This window comes from Sturnus vulgaris, chromosome 1 (assembly GCF_052056855.1).
Source record: "Sturnus vulgaris isolate bStuVul1 chromosome 1, bStuVul1.hap1, whole genome shotgun sequence".
NCBI lineage: Eukaryota > Metazoa > Chordata > Aves > Passeriformes > Sturnidae > Sturnus > Sturnus vulgaris.
Window position 1 is genome coordinate 2614993 of NC_142243.1, and position 12533 is coordinate 2627525.

General features: G+C 45.6%; 1 protein-coding gene across 1 annotated transcript in view; it reads left to right on the forward strand.

Annotated features, from left to right (window-relative positions):
* The window catches only part of OBSCN (obscurin, cytoskeletal calmodulin and titin-interacting RhoGEF), a 139994-nt gene that overhangs the window by 84291 nt on the left and 43170 nt on the right, over positions 1 to 12533 (forward strand). The window contains exon 56 of the mRNA XM_088154839.1: positions 3227 to 3496. Coding sequence (XP_088010965.1) covers positions 3227 to 3496 — 270 coding nt within the window. The remainder of the gene's footprint in view (positions 1 to 3226; positions 3497 to 12533) is intronic.

A 12533-nucleotide genomic window follows, 5' to 3' on the forward strand; every position in this document is an offset into this window, starting at 1 on the left:
CCTCGTGTCTCGGGGGTGCTTGTGCTTCAAAGCATCTGTGACTGCACTCGCCACGGATAAATAGGGGACATTTCACTATCTTCCCAAAGCTCACTGATTCCTGGAGAAATTGCTAGTTTGTCTTCATTACTTGGATGGAGAGACCTGGAATTTTCATTGCTTCCACTACCCCTTTTAGAATTATAGGATAATTTGGGTTTGGAGGGACCTTTAAAAGCCATCTGGTCCAATCTCTCTACATCTTCAACCAGACCTTTCCTCCTCCTTTCCTCCTCTCTCCTAAACATTATTTTGATTAAATTCTCCAACCAAAATCATTCTCCTTCCCTCTTACAAGCTTCATTTAACCCCTCAGTAGGTAGCACAGAAGTCGGAGGATTTTTTGAATACTCAACCGTTCAGCTGTAGCTTTAAGACTGCAGGAAACGAGACCAAGGTGCTTGGAAAACAAAGCAAGCAAAGCAAACACAAAATGCTTTGCTTTGTTTGTAATTTCAGTGCCACCTCCAGTCTTTAAGGAGAAACTGCAGAGCAGGGAAGTGCAGGAGGAGGATACAGCTGTCCTCAGCTGCCAGCTCTCCCAGCCTAGTGCTGAGGTGAATTGGAAAAAGGGTCCCCCGGTGATCTCCCCAAGCTCCAAGTAATAAAATCAGGCAGGAGAGAACAGTCCACACCTTAAATATTAATGCCTTAAAACTAGAAGACTCTGGTAAATACACCTGTGATAATGGAAATGAAACAACAGCCACTTTGACTGTTAAAGGTGTGTTGTGTTGGGTTTTTTAAGATAAGAAACTTGCTCCACTCCCTTAGTTAGACTCTGCCAAGAGGATTTTTTCCTACTGTCCTTGACTTCAGATGTGCTGTCAAAGGCATCTGAGTCCTTCTGCTTTTGGAAGACCTGTGGTGTCTTCACCAAGTGTGGGAATTACTTCCACACTTTGAGATCCTATGGCCTCTCTCTGGTCACTCAGACAGCCAGGGCTGGAGCTCCATTAGAATAGGACTATTTTTGATGCTTAATCATCCTTTGAGCTGTAGTTCTGCCTGGAAAAATGTGATCCAGGTGAAATTGTTCAAACTTGGACACAACTCCAGCTAATGAGCAAGGCACCTAAACACTAATATTGCCAAAGATCTTTAAAACAGGTGTCATATGAATATATATCTCTTTTTTTTTCCAATCTGATCTGATACAAATACAATATCAAATTGACTTTTTCTGAGACACATGGTCAGGAAAAACAAAGATGAGCCAGGATATTGTTAAATCCCACCTTTTGAAATATTCTTGAGGGCTCTCCCATGAAAGGCACACACCTGCCTGCAGTCACAGGCAGTCCATGACTCAAGGATAGCAGAATATTGATGCTGTAAGGAGGTCCTCTGTTATTGTTGGCCAATTTATGTCTCTGTGTGTGGTCTCAGCCACTCCAGCACTCCTTGAAAAAAATTCCAAACCCAGGAAGCTGAGGAAAGCCTGTGCAGTCACACTGTAAATACCAATTCAACCAATTGGCTGGGGGAAAAAAAAATTATATATACACATACCAATAAGTGTGGAGCCACTGAGGTTCTTCCAGGGAACTGGACTTGAGGAGCTAAACTTCTACATGTGGCACTTTATAAATTCACCCATCAAAACTGCACCTTGACCCACCAGTGGTACCAGCAGCACAGAGATTGCCAGTGTTCCTTTCTCTGCTGGTCCAGTTTTCAAATAAGGAATATTATAGAAAGACCCTCCATGCCCTCTCCCAAATACACAAGAACTTGGGTATCAGGAGTAGCTTTTGAGGTCTGGTCTTGGTAGCCTTTTGGAGATACATGCACAGAATGCTCAAAACTGTGTCCATGACCATTCCTGTGCAAGAAGGAGCATAATCCTTGAGGTGCTCAGTGTGTGCAGTGTCCAGTGATTCTTCAGGAGAGCAGAGTGCTTAGAGTTCCTGGAAAACCAACACTTTCTGCCATCCCTTGTTTTGCTTTTAAAGTAACTTTGGAATTGAATTTGAACCAAATTTAGGATGGCATCAGAGTTTGATCAAACACAAGGTTTGTTACACAATCAGCAGTGACACACGATTTGTTCCTCCCTCCATTTTTCTTGATTTAGCTGCTCCAGTCACCTTCACACAGCCACTCCAGAACCAACAAGCTGAGGAAGGTGGCAGTGTCACCTTGAGCTGTGAGGTCTCCAAACCCAACACCAGTGTGCAGTGGAAGAAGGAGGGGACAGTGCTGCGACCCAGTGACAAATACAAGATGCGCCAGGAGGGATCCCTGGCTGAGCTGACAATCCACAACCTGAGCGAAGCTGATGCTGGGGACTACACGTGTGACACAGGGGACCAGCAAACCACGGCAGCAGTGCACCTGAAAGGTGGGGCTTTGCATGGGGGACAGCTGGGCACAGCTTGGCACCGTGGCAGGGGCACAGGATTGAGTAATTTGGCAGCTCTAAACCTTGTCCTGTGGTCAAGGAGAACCACAGGGATCTCAGAGGTTTCACAGGCTAAGAACTGGGTCAGTTACCTCTAGGAATGGCATTTAGTGATTTTGTGGTTTAATAATAATTAATTTCCACCCGTGGGAAACTGTTGACGGCTTTTTCACAACACACAGGTTATGATTATACATATATTAAATATTTGTTATGCACACAACACAGTAGAACTTACAAGCTTTTTAGACTGTCATGTATGTGTGCATAATACACATGAATCATGCATCTGTATTATTGTAATATGTCACTACATGCCTGTGTACCTACATTCCCATGAGTTTGGAATCACAGAATGGTTTGGGTTGGAAGGGGCCTTCAAGATAATTTAGTTTCAAACCCCTACCATGGGCAGGGACACCTTCTACTATCTCAGGGTGCTCCATGCCCCACCCAACCTGGCCTTGGACACTTCCAGGAATCCAGGGACAGCCACAGCCCCTGTGCTAGGGCCTCCCCACCCTCACAGGGAACAATTTCATTCTAACATCTAAGCTAACCCTACCCTCTTTCAATTTGAAACCATTCCCCTTTTTTCTGTCACTATTCACCCCTAATAAAAGCCCACAAGCCCTCTCTTCCAAGCTGAACACCCCCAGATTTATTATTTAGGACCTCAGATAACAACACCATAGTACTGTCAAGAAGGAGCCTAACGAGGGGTTTAACCCAGGAAGCATCACTTGCAAGTAGATCTCAAACTCTGTTGCCCTTTCCATGAAGAACCAGCAGCCACCATCGTGGAGAGGCTGAAGGACGTGGCCGCGTACGAAGGGGAGGACGCGGTGTTCGAGTGCCGGCTGTCCCGGGAAACAGCTCAGGATGCCCAGTGGTTCCTGGGGGATGTTCCCCTGCAATCCAACGAAATGAACGAGATCAGAGTGCAGGGGACACGGCACAGTTTGATCTTGAGGAAGGTGACCCTGGAGGACTGTGGGTCCATCACTTTCAAAGTGGGGCAGCATTCGTCGGCAGCACGGCTGAAGGTGGAAGGTGAGCAGCCTCCCTGGAAGAAGGGTTGAGCAGGGACAGGCAGGCACTGCTTTGACTGATGGAGAGGTGTATTTGGATTAGGGAGCCTTGGAAATTTTGGGAGATTCTGCTAATCCAATTTAGCAAGTTAGAGAGGTACATCTGAACCAGTCACTGCAGTTGTTTTTATTGTACACGGAACAAAGATTAATATTAACATCTTTTGATGGTACTTGATATAATAATTGCTATTAACATCCTTTGGTGTTATTTGATATAATAATTAACATTAACATCCTTTGAAGACCATCCAACTACACAGCTGATCATATGTCAGAATCAATGCTGAAGAGTGTCAAGAATGTGCTCTGGACTAATCGCCTACTTGTGATGCTTTTAGATCACATTTACAAATAGAAGTCTGAAAGCTCCAAAAACCCTTTCTTGTAAGATCTATAGAAGGATTTTTGAAAGATGGCCCATGCCAGTGCCTTGTGTTGTCTGTTCCTCTTCGATGTGGTTCTGAATGTAACTACAGCCACCCAGCTGTGCCCTGGGGGTGATGCTGGGTGAGGATGCTGCAGCAGTGCTGGTCCCCTCTCCCCACAGCTGCCCCGGTCACCTTTGTGAAGGCTCTGCACAACCTGGAGCTGCAGGAGGGTGGCACTGCCCACCTGTCCTGCGAGGTGTCCAAGCCTGATGTCCCCGTGGAGTGGAAGAAGGGCACCTCTGTGATCCAGCCCAGCCACAAGTGCAGCATCCAGCAGGAGGGGAAGGTGCACACGCTGGTTATCCATGACCTGAACCGCGCCGACGCCGGCGAGTACAGCTGCCACACGGCTGCTGGCAACACCACTGCCAGGCTGGAGGTCAAAGGTATGGCTTCCTCTCTGCCCAGCAGTGGTGAGAGGAGGGAATATCGATTTTTAGAGCTCTCTACTACAAGGGAGACACTGATCAGTGGAGCAAGTGCAGCAAAGCACCAAGTTTTGCAGGGGGCTGGAGCATGTGAAGTACATGGACAAACTCTGTTGTGATAGGACAAAGGGTGATGGTTTTAACCAAAAGGGGGACAATTTAGATTAGGTATAAGAAAGCTATTTTTTACAGTGAGGATGATGAGGCCCTGGCACAGGTTGCTCAAGGGAGCTGTGGCTGCCTCTGGATCCCTGGAAGTGTCCAAGGCCAGGTTAGACAGGGCTTGGGGCAACCTGGGATGGTGGAAGGTGTCCCTGACTGTGGCAGAGTTTGGAAAAAGATGATAGTACCTTCTAATTTAAACGATTGAGGGTCTAAGTATAAGCAGAAGCAAGGGAAGCTGTGTTTGATAACTGGGGAAGAGAAAGTGGAAGGGGGAGACCTCATTGCTCTCTGCAGCTTCCTAATGGAGATCTACAGAGGAGAGAGACACAGAACTTTCTTGGAGGGCTCAGTAAAGAGATGACAGACAGAAAGTGCAAGCTGCAGTGAGGGAAATTCAGGTTAGAAAATCCCCAACTTTTAACATGAAGGGGTGGTCAGACAATGGAACTGAGATCCAGAGGAGTGGAGGAATCTCCATCCATGGGGTCCTCCAGAGGTCCCTTCAAGCCTTGATTATTCTGTAATTGATCTCTGGCTGCAAGATTTGAAGCCTTGAACTGTAACCCCAGATTTATATATTCCAATATTCTAATATAATCTACATATATTATTCTCTATAATAATAATAATATATATATATAAAATTCGATTTTGTATATTGTTCTATTATACTAGTCTACATATTCTATATACTTTATTTTCTAGTATATTAAATATATTCAAATTCTCTGATATGCTCTATATATTCTAATATTATATATTAATATATATTTTTATATATACATGCATTTTAAAAATATCTTTTATATATATATATATATATATATAAAGTATATTTTATACTTTTATATATATAATTGTATGTTCTTTGAGTGACTTTATCCTGTTCCATGATTTTGTTTCAAGGATGGAAAGCTATCTGGCCATCAGTAATAATTGCTGAACTTAGCTGGGAATTCTTTGTGAAAAGAATTATTATTATTGTTCTGTCCCAATTATTATTGGGATATGGGGAGAGAAATGTTGCTGACATAGAAATAAAATTCTCCTTGCTGATTAACTCCCCTTCCTCCTCCTGCTCCATCCAGGTTTGACTTTGGCATCCCTAGAAGTTCTCCTTAGGGCTGCCCAGCCAGAATTGTCCACGAATGGCTCTACACACGCCTTTAACGACAAAACATTCCTCTATTTTCGCCTCACCTGTTATTTTTTTTTTTTTGCTCTTTTTGCCTCCCCCTCCCTTTTCCAGGCCTGCCCGTGCTGTTCAGACAGTGGCTGAAGAACGAGGAGGTGGAGGAAGGGCGCACGGCCGTGCTGCGCTGCGAGCTGACGCGGCCCCACGCGCGCCTGGAGTGGCGCAAAGGGGACACGCGGCTGCAGCCCGGGGACAAGTACGAGATGCGCCAGGAGGGGACACGGGCTGAGCTCCTCATCTACGGGGCTGAGGCTCAGGATGCTGGAGAATACACCTGTGACTGCGGGGACCAGCAGACCACGGCCACGCTGCAGGTCAAAGGTAGGACGAGGCGCAGGAGGGCTGGCTGTGTCCATCCTGGAATTATCCAGGCTGGATGGGGCTCTGGGAGATCTGGTCTAGTGGAAGGTTCCCTGCTCATGGCAGGGGGTTTTAGATTTTTTATTTTTCAGAATCTCTGCTGCTTAGTGTATAACTCTGAAACTTCATATTATGTGTTAGTAAGTTCTCTTCACAGGGCAGTGACAAAACAATTCCTTTCTAGCTAGAGAATCACAGACAACTGGTATCCAAAAAATCATAAACAACAGCAGGGGAAGGGGTCAAGCCAGGGGGCTGAGACTTCATAACCTGGGGCTGTGGTTGGATAATTAACCCAAATATGTAGATGAACCAAAACCTATAAAAGTGTAAAAATCATGACCAGGATCCATCTTGGATTTGAGTGTAGCCCCAGCCAGGCTCTTGCACTGCCCAAAGTGTATCCTTTCAATAAATTCCTGTTTTATTCCTTTCACTCTATCTAGTCTCTGTTCCGATTCAGCCTTTCCAGGCAGCAGTTGGAAGTGGATCTTTAAGACCCCTTCCAATCCCCAAACCATTCTCTAATTTAGTTTGAAAAAGGCCTCTGAGATCACTGAGTCCAACCATTACAACAACAACACTGCCAAGTCCACCACTAAACCATGTCCCCAAGTGCCACATGCACGTAGAAATTTTATTGCTGAGTTATCATTGACATTCTGTGAAATCAAACTGGAGTATTTCACCATGCCTAGGACAAGTCCATTTTAAATTGATCCATTGTATCTCCTAGTGCCTGAGCAGCCCATAAACTGTGGCTCTTTGCCTTTCTTAGTGGCTGTGTTTTTGGATTTTATACTTTTCTTCATTTCGTATTAAGAATTCTATGGTTTTGGATTTTACAGTTTTATTGATTTGGTACTAAGAACTGTATGGGTTTGGGGTTTTAGAGTTTTATTCATTTTGTGCTAAGAATTCTATGTCTTTTAGATTAGATCCCATCTGTAGATTGTGGGTTTAGCCACCATAATGAACTCCTGCTCAGAGCATGTGGTTTCAGAGATTAAACACCCAAAATCTCATGTGCCAGCTGAAGGAACTGGGGTTTTTAACCTGGAGAAAAGGAGGCTTGGAGGAGGTGTTACCACTCTGCAATTACCAACAGGAGGTTGTAGGGAGGTAAAAGTTGGTCTATTTTCACAAATAACAAGCAATAGGATGAGAGGAAAATGGCCTCATGTTGAACCAGGGGGGTTAATTAAGAAGTAATTGTTCACTGAAATGGTGGCCAAGCATTGGCACAGGCTGCCCAGAGAAGCAGCAGAGCCACCATCCCTGGAGATATTTAAAAGGTGTGTAGATGTGACACTTGAGGATGTGATTTAGTGGTGGATTTGGCTGTGCTGGGTTAATGGCTGGGCTTGATCTTAAAGGTCTTTTCCAACCTGAAGGGTTCTGACTCGGTGTTGTTATTGCTGGTGCTGTGCTCTACGTGCTTACACTGAGTATGGCCCTGTGAAGACTTTTAGAGGCCCTGTGACCTCTGGCAGCCCTTTATGGAGCAGCACTGGACACCTCTGCAGTATCAGCAGCTCATTCCATGATTATTCCATTCCATCCCCATCCTGCGATGAGCGACCAGCAGGCAAATTGTGGTTGAGAAAGAAGGATACAGCCCCTCTGGAGGAGCTACAAGCAGGTTTCTCACCTCTGAGCACTGTCACTGATGCAGTTGCTTCTCCACCACAGTACTGCCAGTGCTGTTTAGCAAAGAGCTGAGAAACGTAGAGACTGAAGAAGGGGGAACGGCTGTTTTGCACTGTGAGATCTCCAAGCCGGACGCTCCCGTTGAGTGGAGGAAAGGAGGGGTGGTCATTCAGCCCAGTGACAAGTACGAGGTGAAGCTGAAGGGCAGCATAGCTGAGCTCATCATCCATGGTGTAGAGCCTGATGACTGTGGGGATTATACCTGCAGCACTGGATACGAGATCACCACAGGGTCTGTGTATGTGCAAGGTAAGGTGGTGAAACGTGGTGGAAATTGTTTTCTGCCTGGATTTCTTACTCCAAAATCTTTGACAGTAACTGGCCAAACAACTGAAAGTCCATTCATTTCTTTCCTGATTCCAGTGAGGATATAAACACTCACCTCCAGGCTGGGGTTCAAACCATCTTTTAAAGTTAAACTAGTTTAAACTACTGACCATACTGTGTTTCAGAACAGATGGTGGTACTGCTGAAACACTTGGAGCAGTGGTCGTAAAAATACTGAAATTCTTGTTACAACTGATTGCAGCTTCTATCATTGTTGATAATCTTATTACTCCTTTAAAGCACCCAAGTGAACATTTAAATCTTTAATACCTCTCTGCCTCATACAACTTCTGCAGATGGTTGCAACACACAAGAGAGCCAGGCATGACCTGGGCAAGGCGTGGCATTTCCTCCCAGTGAAATGATGTTTGCAGAGACACACACACTGCTCCCACAAGCAGTTTCTAACCCTCTTCAAGAAAATTTTAATTCTTTTTTTCCCCTTGGACAAGCACTACAAATTGAACTCTGCTGGAGCTGCCCTTGGGCTTGGGTTGGCTCTGCAGGGAGCGACTCGTGCGCGTTGGTTTTTGTTTTCCTTTGGCTCCTTCTCTCGCTCTGTCACGCAGAGGAAGCAGCAGCGATAGTGTCGGGTTTAAGGAGCACAGACGTCTTTGTGGGCGAGTCAGCCACGTTCACCTGCGAGCTCTCGCACCCGGGCGTGAAGAACGTGCAGTGGTGGCTGGATGGGACCCCCCTCCACAACAACCTGGTGACTGAGATCTCTGAGCAGGACGGCAGGATCCACACTCTGACCCTAAATGACGTGGCGTGCCACGACTCGGGCACTGTCACCTTCAGAGCTGGGTCTCTTATCTCCTCAGCTAAATTATTAGTCAAAGGTATTTCCCTGTCAGCAGCAAACACGTGGCCACCTGTGGACCTGCTCCTCCATGTGCTGGTGCTTCTGCCTTCCAGGCTACCCTTACTAAATCCCTTCATGGTTCTCCTGTGCCCTGCAACCTTCCCACTCTGCCAGTCACCCACTCTCACTCCAGAATTCCTCTGGGTGCAACCACGCTGATTTTTGCAGTGGTTCAGGTGAGGGAGGGTTGCAGGGTCAGGGCTGTTGCTTTCACCTGACCTCAAAGAAGAGATGAACATAAACATCTGTGGTAGCACTTCATATCCCCACTTCAGCTTTTTTTTCATAATACCACAAAATCTTGCAGAGGTGATAATTCCCAAAATTGCCACTGTGCTGCTCCACAATTGAGCTACTGGTGCTGAGCTCAGCATGTTCCCAGGACAGGATTTTGGGCTGTTCCTGGAAACCAGTGGGTGTGTGATATTCCAGTAACACAGGGACAAAATGCACCTTGTTTTCGAAAGCTCATCCCTGCACTGGCAAAGCTTTCTGGTCTGTTGAAAAAATATTTTTCCCATTTGGTAAGGGTAGCCAAAAGCTGCAAATAACACTGAGCTCCAGATTTGATAAACCAAGCTCCTTCCCACCCGGTCCTTTTTATAGCCATGGGGAAGATCTGATATTTTTTCAGGCAAGGCTTATTCCCTGCTTGGAAAAGGGATATAAACAGACATATAAAGGGTTAAAAGATCTTTATTCAAATCTACTCCTGTGCTATAACTGGGCCATAACAGGAATGATCCACAATATGGAATTGTAGTCAGTGGTTGATGTCTCCTCCTCTGCATCATGTGTCCCTTGTAAATTCAGACAATTTGGTTCTCTGTGAAGATAAAATGTGAAATCATTTCTTCATGACATAGAATGATGCAGTGACAACACAGTGTGCAGATCCTACGAGTCCTGTGTCTGTTTGCATCCATTTCCAGAGACAGAACCTGGTTCTGAGCTCTCCAGGCAAAAAAAAAAAAAATTACAGCGGGCCTGAAACATAAATAAATGCATTGTTAGGTGTTCTGCTCAGTGAAATATAAGGCTCCTGAGAAATTCTTATTTCATGGAATCACAGCATCATTGATTTTGGAAGAAATCTCTGGAGAGCATTCACTCCAACTCCATAGCTCGTGCAGGTACACACATGTATGTGGATATTTTGTGCTCCCATGAAGCCAAAATTCCTGAATTGCAAACCTGAATCACAGTAGCAGTATTTTATAACTGGATTGGGATAACCCCCGTTGCACTGTGCTCAAGTAACACTTGATTTCACAGGAAAGTGAAACACTTGTAAAATTCCAATCATCTTTGTATTCACATACAATTCTGTGCACATTATTTTGTCCAGAAATTTAAACATAAATCTGTGTTTGAAATATATTTCAGTCTATCCAGCCATCCTTGACTTGCTGTTCATCAAGGAGCAAATTGACTTTGTTCCAAGCATCTCATTCTCCTGGTTTAAGGCACGTTGGTAATTGGATTTATTCTGTGAAGTGAGACCTCAGCTTTTCACACTGGCCCTTCACAACATCATTGCCCTGTAGCTGCATTCATTCCATGACCCAGAGTGGTGGTTCACAGATGATGGGGGGAGAATGGAAAAGGCTGAAGGAGCTGCTGCTGTTTTTTTCTAGCTCCTCTGGGCAGGTGAGAATTGCAGGTTCTGGGGCACACGTTGGCTCCTTAGTCCCAAAGAGCTCCTTCACAGGTGACCAGGGCCACCAAAGTCCTTGCCCTGGCCAACAGCGAGGGGACAGTGGAACCAGGACCTTCTCCAGTACCACAGGTGATACTTGTGAGAAACACAGTTCTGCATCTTATGGAAGGGCATGGGGTTGTGCCCCCCAGCTTCACAGACACCTGCTGGTTTCTTCAGTCAGCAAAACATCTCCAAGACCTTCCCTGGAGGCCTCCTCTCCATAAAAACGTGGGCAGATACTTGGAGTGGCAGAGGGAACCTTAGTGAGTGGGATCAAGCCTTGCAGCAAGTTTCCAAAGGATGATTGCAAAGCTCTCTTTGCTGCCCAAGGTCTGCCAGGAGCATCCCAAACCCTCAGACTGCTGCAGCAATGTCAAGAGGAGCATTCTAGACAGATCCTGTGTGGGTTATTCCAGCTGGCTTGTGAGCAGAACAGCTATTTGAAGAATGAGGACATCACAGAATCACAGGATGTCCTGAGCTGGAAGAGTTCCTCAAGGATCATCGTGTCCACTCCTGATATCTCAGCTTTCTCTGACTGTATCTTTTTATGTCCCTTTGTAGCCCTATCACTATTTTTTTTTTAAAAGTTGCCATAACTCTGCTAAGAATGTTTCAGAGATACTTCCCTTTTCAGACTGCATTGATATTTTTTCCTTTTCACCTGCATATTGTATTGTAGATGGATGGTCCAGTCTGACATCTCAGGAGGGACTCTTGGCTGCTTTGGAAGCTCACAGTATTTTAGGTCAGCTATATCTCCTGTGCCTTACAGCTGCCTCACAAGAGGCAGAACTAGTGTTTTAAAAGTGCTTTAAAGCAGCCTCATGCATCTCTCCTTCTTCAGAGAAGCTGCATCTCCAGCTGCTCTCAGTATTTTCTGGGCTCTCAGTCTGAGATGCCAATGGTTTATGATCTCTCAGTGACCTCTAGATAAAATGCTGTAAAGGAAATCCCACTGGTTTTCTCCAAACAATGTGTTTACTGCAGAGGAACACACGAATAACCAAAACAATATTCATCTACTCCTATAGAGTGCCCTTTTTTTTGTCAGTTTTCCTGGATATTTGCTCCTCACATGACTTCTGACAGCCAAGACCACCCCAGGACAGGAATGAGTGTCTGCATTTGAGGACTAAGTTTCTTTCTGATGAGTAGCTATATTTTAGTCACACAAGGAGCCTCCAGCAGAGTTTGTGGTGTTTTCCCATTGCTGTGTGAGGTTGAGAGTTGCAGGGAACCACTCACTGCAGTCCTTGTTCTGCACCTTCAGGAAGCAGAAGTGTTTCACATCCAGTGCTTCCCAGCCTGGAAGATCTCAGAAACACTTGGAGAAACACTAAGCCAGCAGTCCAAACTCAGGACTGTTCCAGCACAAGCCTTAATTCCTGGTGGCCCATTTCCCAGTGTAATGGCCATGTTCTAATGCACCAGTCTGGCTTCCATCCTGCTTGCTGCTGACACAGGCACAGACTAAACTGCTAATCCCCAGCATGCCCAACCACCCCCCTGCTTGCACTGCCACTCTGCTTGCTCCCCACGGGCTCTGTGCATGGCAAAAACCCTTCCAGGAGTGATTTCCACGGGGATCCACTAATGCATGTCCTTCCTGACGTGTTGGTTAACAGATCCCACCATTGAAGTGGTCAGTCCCATGCAGGACATAACTGTTGATGAAGATGGCCCAGCAGAGTTCATATGCCAATATTCTAGGCCAGTGCACGCCATCTGGAAGAAAAATGATCAGGAAATACATTCAGATGGGCAGCGAGTGATTATCGAGCAGGACTGGAATGTGAGCATGCTAAAAATTAAC